The sequence below is a fragment of the Erythrolamprus reginae genome, chromosome 3, assembly GCF_031021105.1.
Source record: "Erythrolamprus reginae isolate rEryReg1 chromosome 3, rEryReg1.hap1, whole genome shotgun sequence".
In the NCBI taxonomy this organism is placed as follows: domain Eukaryota; kingdom Metazoa; phylum Chordata; class Lepidosauria; order Squamata; family Dipsadidae; genus Erythrolamprus; species Erythrolamprus reginae.
This window is the reverse complement of record NC_091952.1, coordinates 6,253,461-6,275,592: the sequence shown is the minus strand read 5'-3', so window position 1 is coordinate 6,275,592 and position 22,132 is coordinate 6,253,461. Positions and strand designations below refer to the sequence as shown.

Genomic DNA, 22,132 nt, shown 5'->3' with positions numbered 1-22,132 from the left:
ATAGAAGGCTCTTCCCCTGGGTCCCGCCAAACAACATTGTTTAGTCGACGGGACCCGGAGAAGGCCAACTCTGTGGGACCTTATCGGTCGCTGGGATTCGTGCGGTAGCAGGCGGTTCCGGAGGTATTCTGGTCCAATGCCATGTAGGGCTTTAAATGTCATAACCAACACTTTGAATTGGGACCGGAAACTGATTGGCAGCCAATGCAGGCCACGGAGTGTTGTAGACACATGGGCGAATCTGAGAAGCCCCATGATGGCTCTCGCGGCCACGTTCTGCACGATCTGGAGTTTCCGATCACTTTTCAAAGGTAGCCCCATGTAGAGAGCGTTGCAGTAATCGAACCTCGAGGTGATGAGGGCATGAGTGACTGTGAGCAGTGACCCCCGGTCCAAATAGGGCCGCAACTGGTGCACCAGGTGAACCTGGGCAATTCTTGTTCTAAGGAAAGTAGGCAGCGGAAGAAGTATTATTTCTGTCCTCTGCCTTAACTCAGCTTATATAGTGATGAAGGTGGGATCAAAATTGAATCAATAAATACGCAGGCCACCCTTAAACCTTGTTTTCAGAACATACCATACTTTTCAGAGTATTTTTCGAGTCTACGGAGAGGGGCGGCATACAAATCTAATAAATAATAAAATAATAATAAGACACACCTTAGCTTTTGGGGAGGAAAATAGGGAAAAGAATCTGCTTACCAGGTATTCATCTGGCTAGCGTCCTTAGCCAGCACATTATTTTATCCCCTGGTTAGGGCTTTAAAAAGACTTTATTCTGAGAGAGTAACAATGAAAGAGCTTGCAAGCCGGTGAGAGCTGGGAACATCGTTAGCATCTGGTAAAGGATGGAAAGAAACTTATTCGGAGCAAGTTAGAGCAATGAAAAATATCCTGCAAAGACATAGAGCTTGGAAAACATTCTTTGGAGAGAGAAACAGTGAAAGAGCCCGCAAGATAAGAGCTGGGAAGATTGCTATCAGCTAGTTAGGGCTGCAAAAAAAAAGTATACAACGCACCCAAATTATCAGCCTCTTTTAGGGAGGAAGAGGATGCATCTTATACGCCAAAAAATACGGTAATTCGAACAAACCTAGCCTGAATTTTTGATGTCTCTTTCTCTTCTTTTGCTTCTCTACAGAAAAGATGATAACCAATGAAGTTCTGGAAGGAGTCCCTTTATTGGTTCTCGCTAACAAACAAGATATAGAGGTGGGATGTTTTTTTTTAATTTATTTTTTTAAAATATTGTTTTCTAAAACAGTGTTTTTCAACCAGTGTGCCGCGGCACACTAGTGTGCCGTGAGACATGGTCAGGTGTGCCGCGAAGCTCAGAGAGAGAAAGAAAGCAAGAGAGAGAGAAAGAAAGAGAAAGAAAGCAAGAGAGAGAGAGAAAGAAAGCAAGAGAGAGAAAGAGGGAGAGAGAGAGAAAGAGAACAAGAGAGAGAGAAAGAACAAGAGAGAGAGAAAGAAAGAGAGAAAGAAAGAGAGAAAAAAAGCAAGAGAGAGAAAGAGAGGGAGGGAAGGAGAGAGAGAAAAAGACATAGAGGGAGGGAGGGAGGGAGAAAGAGAGCAAAAAAGAGAGGAAGGAAGAGAAAGAAAGAGGGATGGAGAGAGAGAAAGGAAGGGAGAGAAAGAGGGAGAGAGAAATAGAGCGAAAGGGAGGAAGTGAGATAATTTTTTGTCCAAATTTTTTTTAGCAGCCCCCCCTCACCCCACTCAATGTGCCCCAGAGTTTTTTAAATGTAAAAAATGTGCCGCGGCTCAAAAAAGGTTGAAAATCACTGTTCTAAAAGATACTTGTACAGTGATACCTCATCTTATGAACTTAGTTCGGGGAGAAGGTTCGTAAGGCGAAAAGTTCGTAAGACGAAACAATGTTTCCCTTAGGAAACATTGTAAAACCGATTAATGCGTGCAAGCAAAAAAAATATATAGCAAAAACGGCACTCCGCTGGCCGCCGCCGCTCAGCTGTCACCTTTTGAAACAGCCCGGCGCTTCTCGGCGTTCTCCCGAACCCGAACCTGGAAGTTTGGCAAAAGTTTGGGTTCGGGAGGTCGCCGAGAAGCGCCGCCGCCCGTCTGTTACCTCCCAAAACAGCCGGGGGGCTTCTCAGCGTTCTCCCGAACGCTGAACCTGGAAGTTTGGCAAAAGTTCGGGTTTGGGAGGCCGCCAAGAAGCACCGCCGCCCAGCTGTCACCTTTGCAGAAGAGCCGTGGAACTGTCAGCCGGTCGGGAGTCTCAGACGGAGGTGGGAAATCCCAATAGGGAATTCCAGGGGCGGAGTTTTGACGTTGTATTTCTCGTATTTCTTCTCTACTATATCCTCTATAACAGAGGTCCCCAACCGCCGGTCCGCGGACCGGGACCGGGCCGTTGGGGTTTTCCAGCCGGTCCGCGGCGCCGCTGCCCTCCCGGCAGAGGACATTATGCAGGACAGGGTGGGGCGTCGGGCAGGGCGGGGAGAATCAGGAGGCTCCTTTGGCGGCTGGGGGCTGCCTGGCTTTGAGTTTTTGGCTGGGGGGGGACTTAGGAAGGTCCTACTTCTCCCCCCCCCCAGCCAAAAACTCAAAGCCTATCTGCTGGATACGGGCGATGAGTGGGAGGAGCGGCGCCGAAGCCGGTGGCTGTGGCAGCTGCTGCAAGAGGCTTCCGCGCCGCTCTGTCCCACTCATCGCCCCTATCCAGCAGATAGGCTTTGAGTTTTTGGCTGGGGGGGGACTTAGGAAGGTCCTACTTCTCCCCCCCCAGCCAAAAACTCAAAGCCTATCTGCTGGATACGGGCGATGAGCGGGATGAGCGGCGCCGAAGCCGGTGGCTGTGGCAGCTGCTGCAAGAGGCTTCCGCGCCGCTCTGTCCCACTCATCGCCCGTATCCAGCAGATAGGCTTTGAATTTTTGGCTGGGGGGGGGGGAGAAGTAGGACCTTCCTAACTCCCCCCCCCAGCCAAAATCACAAAGCCAGGCAGCCCCCAGCCGCGAGGTGCCCCCTCCCCTTCCCTTTCACACGCAGCTTCGGGCCCCCTGAGCGTGTGCAGAGCGCCCCCAGCGCCGCCCCAGCCGAGAGACCCCTGCCCTCCTTTTTCCCCGACCGGACGGAGCCCGCCGGGGGGGGTCCCACGCGGGGCGCCCCCTCCCCTCCCATGGAGCCCTGCCCTGTTTGGTGCCCGCTGGCCGGGCAACGGCCTCCCTCCCTCCCTGCCTCGTGTTTGCAGAGCTCCGCCGGGCAAAGTTCGGACGCCTTCTGGGCGCACGCACACATCCACACCTCCAACCCCCCGGGAGGAATTCGCCCCCTGCCCAGAATTGGCCAGCCCAGCAACGCTGCCCTGCTCCCTTCGGAGGTGCGGAGAGGGCGGGGAGAGGAATTTAACCCCGAAAGTGGCCGGGGTTGCGCCGAAATTCCCCCAACCTTCGCTGGTTTCGGGCCAGGGAAGAGGGGGCCGTGTTTACCTGGCTGATTCGGGGATGAGAGACCACCAGGAGCTCCGCAAGGCTGCGTGACTTGGATTGGCAAGTCCGAAAAAGACCCCCGGGATGGGTGAGTGGAGGGAGAGGGAGAAAGAGAGAGGGGGAGAAAGAGAGAGAAAGAGATAGCAAAAGAGGGAGAGAGAGAAAGAGAGAGGGAGAGAGGGGGGAGAGAGAGAGAAAGAGAGGGAGAGGGAGAAAGAAAGAGGGAGAGAGGGGGGAGAAAGAGAGAAAGAGATAGCAAGAGAGGGAGAGAGAGAAAGAGAGAGGGGGGAGAGAGAGAGAAAGAGAGGGAGAGGGAGAAGGAGAGAGGGAGAGAGGGGGGAGAAAGAGAGAGAAAGAGATAGCAAGAGAGGGAGAGAGAGAAAGAGAGAGAGAGAGGGGGGAGAGAAAGAGATAGCAAGAGAGGGAGAGAGAGAAAGAGAGAGGGAGAGGGGGGACAGATAGCAAGAGAGGGAGAGAGGGAAAGAGGGGGGAGAGAGGGGGGAGAGAAAGAGAGAGGGAGAGAGAGAGGAGATAAAGGAAGAGGAGAGATAGAAAGGAAGAGAGAGAAAGAAAGAGGGATAGAAAGAGTGAGAGATGCTCAGTGAGCCTTTCTTTGAAGTTGCCTTTCTTTCTTTCTTTCTTTCTTTCTCTCTTTCTTTTGCTCTCTTGCTCTCTTGCTCTTTCATTCTTTTTTCTCTCTCTTGCTTTCTTTCTTTCTTTCTCTTGCTTTCTCTCCTTCCTTCCCTACTTCCATTTCTTTCATTCCCCCTCTCTATTTTTATTTCTCTTTCATTCTCTTTCTTTCTTTCTTTCTTTCTTTCTTGCTCTTTTTCTTTCTCTCTTTTACCTTCCCTTCCTCTATTTCTTCTTTTCTTTCTCCTTCCTACCTTCTTCCCTCCCTCCCTTCCTTCAGTCTTTCCTCTCTTACTCTCCCCTTTCATAAGTTTCCTTGCTTCCTTCCTCTGTTCCTGTCCCTTCCCCCTTTCTTTCTTTCTTTCTTTCTTTCTTTCTTTCTTTCTTTCTTTCTTTCTTTCTTTCCTTCTTTCTTTCCTTCCTTTCCTCCCTCCATTTCTTGCTTTCCTTTTCCTTCCTCCCTTCTTTCCTCCCTCATTCCCTTCTTTCACTCCTTCTTCTCTTACTCTCCCCTTTCACCCCTCCCCAAAGAAGGTAAATTTCATACATAATTGGTATGTCGCAAAATAAAGTAGTTTTAAAATGGCGGGGAGGGGGCCCCCAGACACTTAGGCTGTATGGGGCCCCAAAATTCCTGATGGCGGCCCTGGCTCCACCCCTCCATAACCCCACCCCCATATGACCAAAGCCCCCCCCCCCCCCCCCACCGGGCCATGGAAAACTGGTCTAGCTTAAAGCCGGTCCCTGGTGCAAAAAAGGTTGGGGACCTCTGCTCTATAACCTTCATTGTGTATTATTGTGACAAAATGAATAAATAAATAAATAAAATAAATAAATAAAATAATAATAATAAAAATAAATAATAAATAATAAAATAATAAAAATAAAAATAAATAAAATCTTTCAAGTTCGCCCCCTGCACCCATCACTTTATAAAACGACTGGATAAGTTTTTTTAAAAAACAAAAACAACCACAAGCAATTACTACACAAATGAATAAGTTGAAGCAGAAGCCAAATAGTTTTCCACTGAACAAACTAAAGTAACCTCATTTCTCTGATTGTTTCCTTAAAATGATGATACACAGTCTGTGGTTGGTTTAATGTGGAAATCAACGTAGACAATTTCCCTGTTTTACAGTAGTACATTAAAAAATGTGTTTCTTTCATGGATTCTGCACTATGTCCCAATGTTTCTGTGGATACACGTCAAACAAATTTCAATCGCAGTGGTTCTCAACCTTTCTATTACTGTAATCCCAGTTCCTCATACTGTGGTGACTCCCAACCATAAGTCAAGCACCAATTCTCCCAACAGAGCTTCAAGCTGATTGGCAGGAATGTCAGGGCCAACCCCCACTGTCAACTCCTGATTGGTCAGATTGTGCGTCAGAATGGAAGCTTTAGTTCCTAACACCATGGGAAATTTGTCTTTTCCCCTCGTCTTAGGCGACCCCTGTGAAACGGTCGTTAGATCCCCAAAAGGGTCCCGACCCCCAGGTTGGGAACTACTGACGGGAAGACGCAACAACAACAAAAAACAGGGTTGGGGTTTTTTTGAAGACTATCAGGTATACAGGTAAATTTTTGACTTACAACCACAATTGAGACCGGAGTCTAAGGTTGTTGAGGGAAGCGGTCACTCAGTGAGATGCTTCACTCAACGACCACAATCCCGGCACTTCCAGTTGCAATCATAGAAACATAGAAGATTGACCGCAGAAAAAAAACCTCATGGTCCATATAGTCTGCCCTTATACTATTTCCTGTACAGTGATACCTTGTCTTACGAACTTAATCGGTTCCGGGATGAGGTTCGTAAGGTGAAAAGTTCGTAAGACGAAACAATGTTTCCCATAGGAATCAATGGAAAAGCGATTAATGCGCCCAGGCCCAAAATTCACCCCTTTTGCCAGCCAAAGGGAAATCCCAGCATCGCAAAATAATAATAATAATAATAATAATAATAATAATAATAATAATAATAATAATAATTTATTAAATTTGTATGCCGCCCCTCTCCGAAGACTCTTTCAGTAAAACGGGTGCTTCGCTGGCAACGGAAGTCCAGAGGTGGGGTTTCCCAGCGAGGGAAGCCTCAGTGAAATCGCAGCATCGCAAAAACACCGAAGTCCTTGAAACTCCACCTCCGGAATTCCATTGCCAGTGAAGCACCCGTTTTTGCGATGCTGGGATTCCCCTGCTGGGATTCACCTGCAGCATCGCAAAAACATGGAAGTCCGGAGGTGGTGATTCCCATGGAGGGGAGCCTCAGGAGAATCCCAGCAGTGCAAAAATGGGCGCTTCGCTGGCAACGGAAGGTCCGGAGGTGGGGGTTTCCCAATGAGGGGAGCCTTCGCCTGGCAACGGAAGTCCAGAGGCAGGGCATCTCAGCGGTGGCGGCGGGTTCGTACGGTGAAAATAGTTCAGAAGAAGAGGCAAAAAAATCTTAAACCCCGGGTTCGTATCTCGAAAAGTTCGTATGACGGGTTTGCAAGATGAGGTATCACTGTGTTTTATCTTAGAATGGATCTATGTTTATCCCAGGCAATTTTAAATTCAGTTCCTGTGGATTCACCAACCACGTCTGCTGGAAGTTTGTTCCAAGCATCTACTACTCTTTCAGTAAAATAATATTTTCTCATGTTACTTCAATCATTGCAAGTTATCTCCAGGCAGGGCAAAAGAGAGACCCTGGAGAGAGTCAAGGAGGCTGGCTGGAAAACATCCCGTCAGCGTCCCAATTAACTTCCAAGAAATAAATTATCCAGGCGTCGGCCTTCTTCCAAGTGCCGATTTATTGCAGTCATTTATTTTATTTATTTATTTATTGGAAGACTCACCGCTGGTTACGAACTGCAGTCAACCCCATCCTAACTTTCCCTACAGTTCTCCACCCAGGTTAAAGTCCATCCCTCGTTCCCACACCCACAAGTCCATCTCGTGGACCACTCCGGTTCTCTGAACTGTCCACGATCCTCCCCTGTACTTCCGGCTGGTGCTGAACATGCAATCTCTGGAAATAATTTGTTGTGACTACTATTTTTCTCCCCCCTCCAACTACCCCTCCTCAATTCCCACAGTATATTCTGCTTGGGGCAGGCCAAAGTCTCCCACTCGAAATGATGACTTCGGCCTGACACATCCGTCTCCAAACCCACAGAGGATTTGGGCAGCCCCCCCTTGCCAGCTGCAAGAAACCAGGAGTCTGAGTGGTTCAAATGAGTACAAGTTCTCCGGAGAAGGGCGGCCAAAAATTGAATGAATGAATGAATAATATTTATTTATTTATTGGATTTCTATGCCACCCCTCTCTGATGCGTGTGATTGCACGCACAAGGAATTTGTCTTTGATGCAGATGCTCTCAGTGTACATAAAAGAAAAAGATGCATTTGTCAAGAATCATGAGATGCAACACTTAATGATTCTCATGGGGTCAGATAAGCAATGAGGAAACAATATTAATACAAATCTTAAGGATACAGACCACAAGTTACAGTCATACAGTCATAAGTTGAAGGAAATGATGAGAAAAAACTAGTAGTAATAGTAGTGCAGACTAGTATTTGACAATGTTGAGGGAATTATTTGTTTAGCAAAGTGATGGCGTTCGGGAAAAAACTGTCCTTGTGTCTAGTTGTCTTCATGTGCAGTGCTCTGTAGCGACGTTTTGAGGGTGGGAGTTGAAACAGTTTATGTCCAGGATGCAAAGGGTCAATCCGGGGGGCTTCTTGGCGTTCTCCCAAATGCCGAACCCGGACGTTCGGCAAAAGTTCGGGTTCGGGCTTGTGTTCCGGAGGCCGCTGAGAAGCGCCCGGCAGTTTTAGAAGGTTACAGCTGGGTGGCGGCGCCCGGCGGAGCACCGTTTTTGCAATCGGCAGCAGCGTTTTCGGCCGATTTAGAGGCTGTAACGGAGGTGGGGAATCCCAATAGGGAATTCCATGGGTGAAGCTTTGACGTCATGTCCCCCCCTGGACCTCCTCTTGGCTGGACTATCCATGCCCAGTTCCTGCAACCTTTCCTCGTATGTTTTAGTTTCAATCCTTTTATCATTCTGGTTGCCCTCTTCTGCATTTTTTCTAGAGCATCAATGTCTCTTTTGTAGTGTGGTGACCAAAACTGAATGCAGTACTTTAGGTGTGGTCTAATAAGGGCATTATAGACTGGTATTAGCACCTCCCTTGTCTTGGAGTGTATTCCTCTGTTTATGCAGCTTAAGATGGTGTTGGCTTTTTTAGCTGCCACTGCACAATGTTGGCTCATGTTTAGTTTGTTGTCCACTAAGCCAACACTAAGATCTCTCTCCCATTCATTGCTGTTGAGATTGCTTTCGCCCAGTTTGTATGTGTGTTTTGGGTTTTTCTTACCTAGGTGTAGGATCCTACTTTTCTCTGCATTGAACTTCATTTTGTTTGTTTGGGCCCATTGCACTAGTCTGTCTAAATGCCTCTGTATCCTGAGCCTATCCTCTGGGGCATGGGTAGGCAAAGCTGGCTCTTCTCTGACTTGTCGACTTCAACTCCCAGAATTCCTGAGCCAATCATGCCAGCTCAGGAATTCTGGGAATTGAAGTTCATGTGTCATAGAAGAGCCAACTTTGCCTAACCCTGCTCTAGGGTGTTGGCCACTCCCGCCAGCTTGGTGTCATCTGCAAATTTGCTTAGCCTGCTATTAGCCGCTCTGAGTCTGTTTTGGGGTGAGTGGCATATAAATACAATTTATTTATTTATTTATTTATTCGATTTTTATGCCACCCTTCTCCTTAGACTCAGGGCGGCTTACAACATTTTAGCAATAGCAGTTTTTTAACAGAGGTAGGCTATTGCCCCCACAATCCGGGTCCTCATTTTACCCACCTCAGAAGGATTGGAGGCTGAGTCAACCTTGATAATAAATAAATAAAATTAAAAAATTAAAAAATAAATAAGTATGTTAACGGTCGACGGAATTGATTGTGTGATGAGTCAGTACCCCTTTACAATACCTTGGTTAGTCCAACCGCCTCTTGGGGGGAGGGAAGAGCACATTTTGGAACTGCAATAATAATAATAATAATAATAATAATAATAATAATAATAATAATAATAATAATAATAATAATTAATAGTAGTAGTAGTAGTAGTAGTAGAAGAAGAAACATAGAAGTCTGACAGCAGAAAAAGACCTCATGGTCCATCTAGTCTGCCCTTATACTATTTTCTGTATTTTATCTTACAATGGATATATGTTTATCCCAGGCATGTTTAAATTCAGCTACTGTGGATTTACCAACCACGTCTGCTGGAAGTTTGTTCCAAGGATCTACTACTCTTTCAGTAAAATAATATTTTCTCATGTTGCTTTTGATCTTTTCCCCAACTAAGTTCAGATTGTGTCCCCTTGTTCTTGTGTTCACTTTCCTATTAAAAACACTTCCTTCCTGGACCTTCTTTAACCCTTTAACATATTTAAATGTTTCGATCATGTCCCCCCTTTTCCTTCTGTCCTCCAGACTCTACAGATTGAGTTCATGAAGTCTTTCCTGATACGTTTTATGCTTAAGACCTTCCACCATTCTTGTAGCCCATCTTTGGACCCCTTCAATTTTGTCAATCTCTTTTTGTAGGTGAGATATCTTTTTTTTTGTAGGTGATAATGATGATGATGATGATAATAATAATAATAATAATAATAATAATAATAATTATTATTATTATTATTATTATTTACATTTGTATGCCGCCCCTCTCTCAGGACCCGGAGCAGCTCACAACAGCAACAATAATACAGTATAATACAAATCCAACACTAAAAAATTAAATTAAAAACACAATGACCTGGATGACTCTCTCATTTGCCGAAAAGGACTTGTCGTCACCCTTCTGTGTAGAGAGATGCCTGTTCAGTTTTAACCTCTTTGACCCCTCTTTCGAACCCGAGGCCCTCTCTTTCCCAGAGTTTGAACTTGACCGGTGTTCAAAATCCTGTCAGATGTCGCTGTTTTCAATGTTTACGCACCTTGGTTCTACATTGAACAGCTGCAGTAGTACGTTCTGTCTGCCAGGGGGCGCCAGACCTCTGTTGAAAACGAACAATTACCATTGCATGTCCCCATCTCCTCCTTGCATCATGCCAGGTCCAAAGAGTGCATTCTTTGTGTGTGCCCCAAAACATGGCATTTGCCGTTTCCAAACATAAAACTCATCACTCTTAATAAACTCAGGACGTTTGTGTAGCTAGGGCCTCCTGACTCAAGATGAGGCATCATGTCTCTCGGCTTGCACAACGCACAAGCTGCGTCGCTCACCTTTTACTTATAGAAACATAGAAACATAGAAGACTGACGGCAGAAAAAGACCTCTGCCCTTATACTATTTCCTGTATTTTATCTTACAATGGATATGTTTATCCCAGGCATGTTTAAATTCAGTTACTGTGGATTTACCAACCACGTCTGCTGGAAGTTTGTTCCAAGCATCTACTACTCTTTCAGTAAAATAATATTTTCTCATGTTGCTTCTGATCTTTCCCCCAACTAACCTCAGATTGTGTCCCCTTGTTCTTGTGTTCACTTTCCTATTAAAAACCCCTCCTGAACCTTATTTAACCCTTTAACATATTTAAGTGTGATCGGGCAGTAGGAAAAGCAAGTAGGATGCTTGGCTGCATAGCTAGAGGTATAACAAGCAGGAAGAGGGAGATTGTGATCCTCTTATATAGAGCGCTGGTGAGACCACATTTGGAATAATACTGTGTTCAGTTCTGGAGACCTCACCTACAAAAAGATATTGACAAAATTGAACGGGTCCAAAGACGGGCTACAAGAATGGTGGAAGGTCTTAAGCATAAAACGTATCAGGAAAGACTTCATGAACTCAATCTGTAGAGTCTGGAGGACAGAAGGGAAAGGGGGGACATGATTGAAACATTTAAATATCCCTGCCTCCCTCCTCTCTCCTTTCTTTCCTTCCTTCCTTGCTTCTTTCTTTCCTCTCTCCCTCCTCCCTCCCTTCCGACCTGCTTTTCGGTCCTTGTTATTATTATTACTCTTTAAACATTTGTGGCCTAATTCGGCAATGAATGTGTTGAAATGAGAAGCTCGGTTACTAAAGAATTAGCGTACTATTGCCTCAATCTACCTTAGGAAATGTCGATGGCTTTCAAGTTCAGCTTGGCTCACGTTACTGTTGTGTAAACGTAATTAGTTGTGAGTCAGTTCTTTCTAATGGCGACATTGTTAGACAAGGAGTTAAATCCATTCTCCTCATGTGGTGTTTGTTATTTCCATGGCTACTCATTACTTAATCCTGCCCATTTCCCTGATATTTGAATGCTTAAATAACAGGAAAACCAAAGAGTAGATTAAGATCCTTAGTGGATTAAAAATACAGTGGCAATACAGTGGTCCCTCTACTTGCGAACTTAATTCGTTCCGTGACCAGGTTCTTAAGTAGAAAAGTGTGTAAGGAAAAGTAATTTTTCCCATAGGAATCAGTGTAAAAGCAAATAATGCGTGTGATTGGGGAAACCACAGGAAGGGTGGAGGCCCAGTTTCCTCCCAGGAAATTCCTAGACAGGCCCCAAAGAGTCTTCTCCCCATCTTCTCCGGCCCTGTTTCCTCCCAGGAGATTCCTAGAGAGGCCCCAAAGAGGCTTCTCCCCACCTTCTCCAGCCCTGTTTCCTCCCAGGAAATTCCTAGAGAGATCCCACAGAGGCTTCTCCCTGCCTTCTCCGGCCCTGTTTCCTCCCAGGAGATTCCTAGGGAGGCCCCACAGAGGCTTCTCCCCACCTTCTCCGGCTCTGTTTCCTCTGAGGAGATTCCTAGGGAGGCCCCACAGAGGCTTCTCCCCACCTTCTCCAGCCCTGTTTCCTCCCAGGAAATTCCTAGAGAGGTCCCACAGAGGCTTCTCCCTGCCTTCTCCGGCCCTGTTTCCTCCCAGGAGATTCCTAGGGAGGCCCCACAGAGGCTTCTCCCCACCTTCTCTGGCTCTGTTTCCTCTGAGGAGATTCCTAGAGAGGCCCCACAGAGGCTTTTCCCCACCTTTTCCAGCTGTGTTTCCTCCAAGGAGATTCCTAGAGAGGCCCCACAGAGGCTTCTCCCTGCCTTTTCCGGTTACAGTTTCGGCGGTTCGGGTTTGTAAGTAGGAAATAGTTTTTGAGAAGAGGCAAAAAAAATCTTGAACACCCGGTTCTTATCTAGAAAAGTTCATAAATAGAGGCATTCTTAGGTAGAGGAACCACTGTATATGGATGGTCCTTGAGTCTTCGGAGAGGGGCGGCATACCACAGGGGAGGGACCTCTGAGTCGACCTCTGGCCACCTGCCAACACCGACTACCACCGACCGGAGAGGTAGGAGGAGAACCACCGTAAAATGGTGCCTCCCACTCCCACCCCCCCTAGTCGGTGCAGAAGGATACCATGGTCGGTGGTATCGAAAGCCGCTGAGAGGTCAAGGAGCACCAGGACAGAGGATAAACCCCTATCCCGGGCCCGCCAGAGATCATCCATCAGTGCAACCAAAGCAGTTTCTGTGCTGTAGCCAGACCTGAATCCTGACTGTTGAGGGCCTAGGCTTCATAGATAGTCGGCGTCACATATATATAAGTCTAAATGCTGTTGGTATATTGCCCATATTCATTTTGGGTAAGTTTTGCTTTCTGTTGCCGTTTCTTAGAACTCAGTCGGTTACAGAAAGTATCTTTTGAGTTGGCACCGAAACCTTTCAGCCCCCTCCTCCTCCTCCTCTTCCTCCGTTCTTAGCCACAGAAATATCTCCCAGTCTGGCATATATTTGCTTTTGGTTTCCGTATCTCTGCATTCCTTTGCTCTGTGCCAGGCCATAACATTGTTTTTACAGCATAAGTGCTTGTTTGAATTAAAGCTATTAGTCGAGTGGAATATTTTGCATCACGACTCTTGAGTCTCGGTACTTTGGGAATTATTTGCGGGGTTGAATAACCAGAAATGATGAAACAGATGCCCGCTTCAGAGTAACCAAAGAGGCATGAAGATTAATTTAAATTAATTTAATTTAATAATTTATTTTAGTTTATTTTAGTTTATTTTAGTTTAATTTAGTTTTAATTCAATTAAAGGGATGGCATACAAGTCTAAATAATAATATTTAGTCCTATTTGGACCGGGGGTCGTTGCTCACAGTCACTCATGCCCTCATCACCTCGAGGCTCGACTACTGTAACGCTCTCTACATGGGGCTACCTTTGAAGAATGTTCGGAAACTTCAGATCATGCAGAACGCAGCTGGGAGAGCAATCATGGGCTTTTCTAAATATGCCCATGTTACTCCAACACTCTGCAGTCTGCACTGGTTGCTGATGAGTTTCCGGTCACAATTCAAAGTGTTGGTTATTACCTATAAAGCCCTTCATGGCACCGGACCAGGATACCTGCGAGACTGCCTTCTGCCGCACAAATCCCAGCGACCGGTCAGGTCCCACAGAGTTGGCCTTCTCTGGGTCCCGTCGACTAAACAATGTTGTCTGGCGGGACCCAGGAGAAGAGCCTTCTCTGTGGTGGCTCCGACCCTCTGGAATCAGCTCCCTCCAGAGATTAGAACTGCCCCTACTGTCCTTGTCTTTCGTAAACTCCTCAAAAGCCACCTCTGTCGTCAAGCGTGGGGGAACTGAGACATCTCCCCCTGCCTATGTAGTTTTAGTGCATGATATGACTGTATGTATGTTTTTTATATTGGGGTTCCTTGTTTTTAGATTTTTTTAAATGTACAATTGCTATTTTAGATTTTAAATTATTAGATTTGTCAATACATATTGTTCTTTATCACTGTTGTGAGCTGCCCCGAGTCTACGGAGAGGGGCGGCATACAAATCTAATAAATAATAATAATTATAACTTTAATGATGATGTTGATGATGATGATAATTTAATTGATTTATATGTCACCCAATCCCGCGGGACTCGAGGCGGGTTACAACAGAGAGCACCAAGGACCCCGTAGTCTTTCTTCATCTCCTCCTCCTCCTTGAGCCCTGCATTTTGTAACGTTTTGTTAAGCGAGTCCTGCTCCGTTGTTACGACTTTTCTTGCTGTCGTTGTTAAGCGCATCGCTGAAATCGTTAAGCTTCTCAGCCCAATTCATAATCATGGCCGTTAAGTGAATCTGGCTTCCCCGCGGATTTTGTTTTGTCAGAAGGTCGCAAAAAGTTGGCTAGGTGACTCCAGGGCACTGCAACTGTCATTTTATTTATTTATTTATTTATTTATTTATTTATTTATTGATTGATTGATTGATTGGATTTATATGCCGCCCCTCTCCAAAGACTCGGGGCGGCTAACAACAATCATAAAACAGCGTACAATAATAATCCAATACTAAAAATGATTAAAAACCCCTTAATATAAAAACCAAACATACATACAGACATACCATACATGAAATTGGAAAGGCCTAGGGGGAAAGAGTATCTCAATTCCCCCATGCCTGGCGGCAGAGATGGGTTTTAAGTAGTTTACGAAAGGCAAGGAGGGTGGGGGCAATTCTAATCTCTGGGGGGAGTTGGTTCCAGAGGGTCGGGGCCCCCACAGAGAAGGCTCTTCCCCTGGGTCCCGCCAAGTGGCATTGTTTAGTTGACGGGACCCGGAGAAGGCCCACTCTGTGGGACCTAACTGGTTGCTGGGATTCGTGCAGCAGAAGGCGGTCCCAGAGATATGAGTCGGTTGCCAAGCATCCGAATTTGGATCCGTTGATCGTGGGGCTGCTACAAAAATCGTAAGCATCATAAGTCACTTTTTAAAATCCCATTGCCCCTTTGGAGAGTCACTAAATAAGCTGTTGTAAGTCGAGGACTCCTCCAGTGGGTACGTTCCATTGCAATGGTCGGTCCAGGCCTGCCTGAGTCGACCCTCCCTCTTCCCCAACAGGGAGCAGAGTGCTAGAGTCTTTGCATTAGCATTTAGACTTATATGCCGCTTCACAGTGTTTTTACAGCCCTCTCTACAGCCCTTTTAAAGAATCACCCTATTGCCCCCAACAATCTGGGTCCTCATTTGACTAACCTCAGAAGGATGTAAGGCTGAGTCAACCTTGAGCCGGTGGTGAGATTTGAACTGCTGAACTACAGCTAGCAGTTAGCAGTAGGAGCCTGCAGTGCTGCACTCTAACCACTGCACCACCCTGGCTCTAAAGAGAAAGGGAGGGAGGGAGGAAGGAAGGAAGAGCGGGAGAGAGGAAAGAAAGAAAGTGTGTGTGAGAGAGAGGAAAGAAAGAGAAAGAAAGAAATAGAGAGGGAGACAGAGAGGAAGGAAGAAAGAAAGAAATAAAGTGTGTGAGAGAGAGGAAAGAAAGAAAGAGAAAGAAAGGGAGAGGGAGACAGAGAGGACAGAAAGAAAGAGAAAGAAAGAAATAGAGAGAGAAAAGAAAGAAAAAGAAAAAAGGAAAGAAAGAGAAAGAAAGAAATAGAGAGGAGACAGAGAGGAAAGAAGAAAGAGAAAGAAATAGAGAGAGAAGGAAGAAAGAAAGAAAGAAAAAGAAAGAAAGAAAGAAAGAGAGGGTGACAGAGAGGAAAGAAAGAAAGAGAAAGAGAGAGAGAAGAAAGAAAAATAAAAAAATAAAGAAAGAGTGGGAGAGAGAGGAAAGAAAGAAATAGAGAGGAGACAGAGAGGAAAGAAGAAAGAGAAAGAAATAGAGAGAGAGAGAAGAAAGAAAGAAAGAGCAATAGCATTTAGACTTATATACTGCTTCATGGTGCTTTCACAGCCCTCTCTAAGCATTTTACAGAGTCAGCCTCTTCCCCCAACAATCTGGGTCCTCATTTGACCCACTTCGGAAGGTGGTGAGATTTGAACTGTTGAACTACAGCTACCAGTTAGCTGAAGGAGCCTGCAGAGCTGCACTCTAACCACTGCGCCACCCTGGCTCTTCTGGGCTACCTGGGCTGAGCTATTTGTTGAATAGATTTGTCCAAAATGTAACTCGTCGTTTCTCTTCCTCCTCCAGAATTGCCTCTCGATCCCCGATATCAAGACGGCGTTCAGCGACTGCATCAACAAAATCGGGAAGAGGGATTGCTTGACCCAAAGTTGCTCAGCTCTCACTGGGTAAGCAAGGAAGCCTGTCGTGGAAAGGAGAACATGGGGAGATGCCGGAAAAGCCTGGTCAAAAGGCGGCCTTCCCACAAAATGGTCCCTGCAACAAGCGGGAACCTCACAGTCACACGAGAGCTCAAAAAAACAACAATCGCACTTTGCACAAAAATAATGCAATAGCTACACAACTGACTGACACACAATGCAGAAGCAGCTGGATTTAACACAAAATGGCCCCTGTAACAAGCGGGAACCTCACAGAGTCACACGAGAGCTCAAGAAACAACAATCGCACTTTGCACAAAAATAATGCAATAGCTACACAACCGACTGACACACAATGCAGAAGCAGCTGGGCTTCACACAAAATGGCCCCTGCAACAAACAGGAACCTCACAGTGTCACCGTTCTGGTCAATAGGTAGCCAAAAAAAAATGCTTTAAAAACCTTTTTTAAAAAGGTTCATCAGGTGTGAGAATCCGCTGTGCCGATGGTTGGAACCATTTTTTAAAAAACTTTTTAAAAGCCTTTTTGTACTGTCGTTTCTGCGAACCAGACACATGTGTTACTATAGGTTCGGGCGAACCTGGCCCGAACTGGTAGAATTTCACCCATGACTTGGACCATCCCATAGATCAGGGGTCAGCAACCTGCAGCTCTGGAGCCGCTTGTGTCTCTTTCATTCCTCTGCTGCAGCTCCCTGTCGCCGGTCGACACCACAATTTTGAGAGGAGCTTCTGGTTAGGGTGGGGAGAAGCTGGGAGCACTGGGGTGGGGGTGGGGACTCTATGGCAAGGGGCATGTTTTCCGGTCAGCTCCACAATTGATAGGGCTTTTGGTTAGGACTGGTAGAGGGAAAAAGATGCCACACTAGGAGGAAGCTCTATGGTGGGGAAAATGGAGTTCAGGTCGGAAGAGGAAAAAAGATGCCATGCTAGGAAGAAACTCTATGGTGGGGGAAATGGACTTTAGGTCGGAAGAGGAAAAAGGACGCCACACTAGGAGGAGACTCTATGGTGGGGGGAAATGGACTTCAGGTTGAAAGAGGAAAAAGGATGCCATGCTAGGAGGAGACTCTATGGTGGGGGGAATGGACTTCAGGTTGGAAGAGGAAAAAAGCCATGCTAGGAGGAGACTCTATGGTGGGGGGAAATGGACTTCAGGTTGAAAGAGGAAAAAGGATGCCATGCTAGGAGGAGACTCTATGGTGGGGGAACCGGACTTCCGATTGGCTCCAGAATAGAACGGGGAGGATTCTGGTTAGGACATTTGTGGCTGCCGTAGATGATTTGGAAGCCATGCTGGAGCTTCCTGTGACTCTCTCTCCTTTTCCTACAGGAAAGGCGTCAACGAAGGCATCGAGTGGATGGTGCGGTCCGTGGTGAGGAACATCCATCGCCCCCCGAGGCAGAAGGACATCACATAGGAGGACCGCCGAGCGATTTCCGCGCCAGACACTTTTGTCTCTTCCACAGAGACTTCCTTCTCTTCCCCTTCATTTCTCCTCCCCTCCCTCTTGCCCCTCAAGGAGATTCCTAAGAGCCCCCTCCCCGAATCAAAGACAGATTTGTCCCTTCCCGTGACCTCTTGCAAGAGACCTCAAACAACCCCCCACCCCCCCGAGAAGAACCGGCACTGTCCCTCCTGCTGAGCATGGAGTGGGACGGGGGATGTTCCAAATATGCGCAGGACATGTCCCTCTTTTTTTCTTTTTTTTACAAAATTCTTAACCCCGTCGGGAGTTGAAGACTTCTGGAGCTACTACTTGATTAAACCGGGTCACGGAATATGGGGGGAAATCCCGTTTTCCAGCGATGGTCTGGGCCGTTCCATAAATCTGATTTTGCACTTGTGTGGAAAAGGAGCAATCGGCAGGAGTGGGAAAGACTCTTCTTTTATAGCAAGCATACACTTCACAAATGCTGCATAGAGAGAGAGAAGGAAAGAGGAGAGAGCAAAAAGAGAAAAAGAGAAAGAAAGGAAAGAAAGAAAGAAATCAGAGAAAGGAAGGAAAGAAAGAAAGAAGAGAAAGGAAGGAAGGAAAGAAAGAAAGAAGAAAGCAGAGAGATAGGAGAGAGAGTAAAAGAGAAAGAGAAAGAAAGAGGAGAAAAAGAAAGAGAGGAAAGAGCAAACGAGAGAGAAAGAAAGAGAAAGGAAGGAAAGAAAGAGAAGAGAGATAGAGGAGACAGCAAAAGAGAAAGAGAAATAGAGGAGAAAAAGAAAAAGAGGAAAGAGCAAGAGAGAAAGAAAAAGAGAAAGGAGAGAGAAAAAGAAAGAAAGAGAGGACTGCCAGAGCTCTCTGTCCTTTTTTCATCTCGTTTCCTATATTTGTGCACAGAATTAAAACTGATTTCTATTTCTTTTCTTTTCTGGTCTATTACTTTTCTCTACAGTGTGAGTAGAGTCAAACATTCATGTTAGAGAAGGACTTGTTTAAGAAACGTTCTGGCTCTGGTCGTGGAATGAGACAACTCGCCTCGGCCAACTGATTTCCAGACAATTCATTGATTCAGTTCAAAGTTGAAAATAATTTAAACAACAATTCTAATTTTTGTCACTGCCATTTCATTTTTGCATCCTTACTTCATGATGTGGACCCTTCATGGGGATCAAGCTCTCTGAGACAACCCAAGAAAGAGATCTGGATGAGATCATCAATCATGATGTCAACCCAGTGTGCAGCAGCAGTAAAAAAAAGCAAATTCCATGCTTGGTATGATTAGGAAGGGAATTGAAAATAAGTCGGCAAGTGTTGTATTGCCTCTGTACCAATCGATGGTGAGACCATATTTGGAGTACTGTGTACAGTTCTGGTCACCGCACCTCAAGAAGGATAGAATGGAACTGGGAAAGGTGCAAAAAAGGGCAACAAGAATGATCAAGGAAATGGAGCCCCTCCCTTATGAAACCAGGTTGCAACGCCTTGGTCTCTTCAGCCTTGAAAGACGGTGTTTAAGGGGTGACTTGATTGAAGTGTATAAAATCAGGCATGGGATAGAAAAGGTGGATGGAGAAAAATTATTTTCTCTATCACACAATACTAGGACAAGGGGGGGCCTCCCTAAAGCTCACAGGTAGGAAAGTGAGGACAAATAAAGGGAAATATTTCTTCACCCAGAAGGTCCTTGGTTGATGGAATTCCAGAAGAGGTCGTGACAGCTGTCAGCCTGGATAGCTTCAAGGCAGGATTAGACATACCTAAAAAGAGCCATGCTGAATCAGGCCAAAGCCCATTGAGTCCAGTATTCTCTGTCCCACAGTGGCCCACCAATTGTACATGGGAATCTTGAGCAGAAAGAGAAGGCAAAACTTTCCCTTGACCCCCAACAAATGGGACCCAAGGGAACCCTGCCTGCTTCAATATAGAGGTGGCACATGGACATCTGTTTCAATAACTACCATGGATACACTTTGTTATGTCTGTAAAAAGAAAATAAATGGTAAAATCACTGATTGCTTAAGACGCAGCTCAATTTAGAATGCCGCCAAAAATAAACGGTTGTCAGAAAATGTTCCCGCGTAAAAGAACTGTATAAATAGGGCAACGGATTAGCCGTTGCCGTTGTTGGGAGTTAATTGTTGGAGAGAGCTGGTTCCGTTGATTATGCCTAACGAAATAAACCTGTTGAACTGAAGCAGTCTCCGAGCACTGATTTAACAGTGGCGACGAGGAGGTCAAACTCCCGCTGAGCTACCATGAGCTCCGTCATGGCTCAGACACCGGCGTTCTACAACCCGAACACAGAACCGTGGACGTCCTACATGTCAAAATTCCGCATTTTCCTACAAGCAAGCAATCTCCACGACGCTGAAGACTATAGAATCCAAGAATTTTTTCTAAATTACTGCAGGCCAACAATATACAGCCTAGACTCTACACTGGTTGACCCAGACACCGTAGAGACCGTCGCCTGGCCACTCTTCAAGCCAGACTCACCTCCCATTTCCAACCTACCATGCCGGTCCTGGTCTACCGCCACCAGTTCACACTCATGCGACAAGCCGAAGGCGAATCAACGAATGATTTCGCCACCCGCCTAGGGCATCCATGAATCTGTCTAATGACTAACAGTACTTCTGTCGACTGCAGATTCTCCATAAACTGTACACAAACGTTTGTGAATGTTCCCAACAGTTTCTTTCTCCGCAGTGAGAAATTCAATGACGACACGCTGCTTGGAACGTATATCACTTACAGATGCCATTTCGAAACGCTGCTGCAGCTATGCCATCTGTCTGAAGAAATGAAAAATTTAACACACACTCCTGACAATTCAAATAATGTCTATCTAAAGTTTCGTATTCATACCATTACTGTAGGCTGAGAAAAAAAAATTGGTGCATTACTTTCTGGGCGACCCGCGTGCTTTAAAACGTATGCCATGCGCAGAATTAAAAAAATCGCCAAAATCTCACACATGCACACAATTCCTGGTGAGGTTTTGCTTCCTGCGTATGCGCAGAAGCAAAAACATGTTGGGATGTGCACACACAAGAGACCCAAAGCTACGCATACAGCACACCAGCAGCACTGGTAATGGGAATCCACTACTACCTCATAGGATTCCCCCTCTATATTTTCCCACAGTAGAAAATGCATAGTAAAACAGTATAAAATGGCAGGCCAAAAATCCCAATAAAGATGGCTTCGGCCTGACACGTGTTGTGGTTAGCTCTGGCCCAGCTCCTGCCCCAAGGACTGTGGGGGAGACATCCACATGCTGCAGGCCTGTTTTGCCCCCGGTGGAATCTGCTGATGAAGGCTCCTCTGACCAAGAAGACATGAGTGACAGGGAGGAGGAGAGTGTGGCAGACAGCTCAGAAGGAGATCAATTATCTAGCTCCTCCTTGGATTCGGAACAAGAGTTAATGATACAGCCACGCATGCAGAGAGCGATGCATAGGCAACAACAACTGAGAGATTATTATCAAAGAAAATGAGGCCACCTGTGGTTGGGTGGGGCTGTGGTGATTAGTGAGGCTGCTATAAATAGCAGCCTGTGGGTTTGGCCATTGTGGAGGATTATCTGATCTTTGTGTTTCGTGACTGCTTTACTGACTTTGACCTTTTGTGTGCTGATTTTTCCCCGCTTTGAAACTAAACCAGAGCAAAGTGTGTTTCACTTTGTGAAAGAAGAAAGACTGTGAATTGCCTCACAGCTGCAAGCTAATTATCACAGAACTGATAAGGGACTTATACAAATTACCAGTTTGTTTGGAAACAAGTGCTCTTTGCTATACCAAAAGAGGGCTTGGTTTAAGTGAATTTTCATTATAAAGAACATTGTTTTGAATTTTCAAATGTGTGTGTGTCTGAAATTTGTACCTGTGAATTTTTGGGAGGAGTCTACCAGAGAGCCCGACAGAGCAACACTGAAGGTGTATTAATGCTACAAATTCATTGCATATTTTATACATACCAAGTAGTGTTATCGGGCTGCAAATATTTTTACTACCACACTGTGGGTGTCGCTTATTTTGTGGGTGTGGCTTGCCAGCCATGTGACCAGGTGGGAGTGGCTTGACAATCATGTGACTGACTTAAAGGTGGCCAACGTGACGTCACTCACATCAAGGGTTTGGGTTAGGGTGCCTGGCCTCCCCTCCCCTTGCAGAGATACAATTTCCTTATCTATTTTCTATTACTGAACATCCAAAATATACTATTTAATTCTATGTATGTGCCATATGTATAATAATAATAGTAATAATAATAATAATAATAATAATAATAATAATAATAATAATTTATTACATTTGTATGCCGCCCTTCTCCGAAGACTCGGGGCGGCTCACAACAATAATAAAACAGTGGGACAATGTAAACAAATCTAATATTAAGAAAGCATCTTAAAAACCCATCATTTAAAAACAGATATGTATACATAAAAATATGTATACATACCTGTACATATTGCACACAGGCACACAAAAATATACATTGTCTGCTATATAAACTGTATGTGTATGTACACTAACCACACACATGTCACATGGCTGG

The 22,132-nt window shown here is 45.6% G+C and overlaps 1 protein-coding gene across 1 annotated transcript in view; it reads left to right on the top strand.

The window, feature by feature from the left end:
• The window catches only part of ARFRP1 (ARF related protein 1), a 29,484-nt gene extending 10,993 nt beyond the window's left edge, over window positions 1-18,491 (top strand). Inside the window, 3 exon segments of the mRNA XM_070744424.1 lie at window positions 1,142-1,212; window positions 16,043-16,143; window positions 17,470-18,491. Coding sequence (XP_070600525.1) covers window positions 1,142-1,212; window positions 16,043-16,143; window positions 17,470-17,557 — 260 coding nt within the window. The 3' untranslated portion in view covers window positions 17,558-18,491.
• The last annotated feature ends 3,641 nt before the right edge of the window (window positions 18,492-22,132 follow it).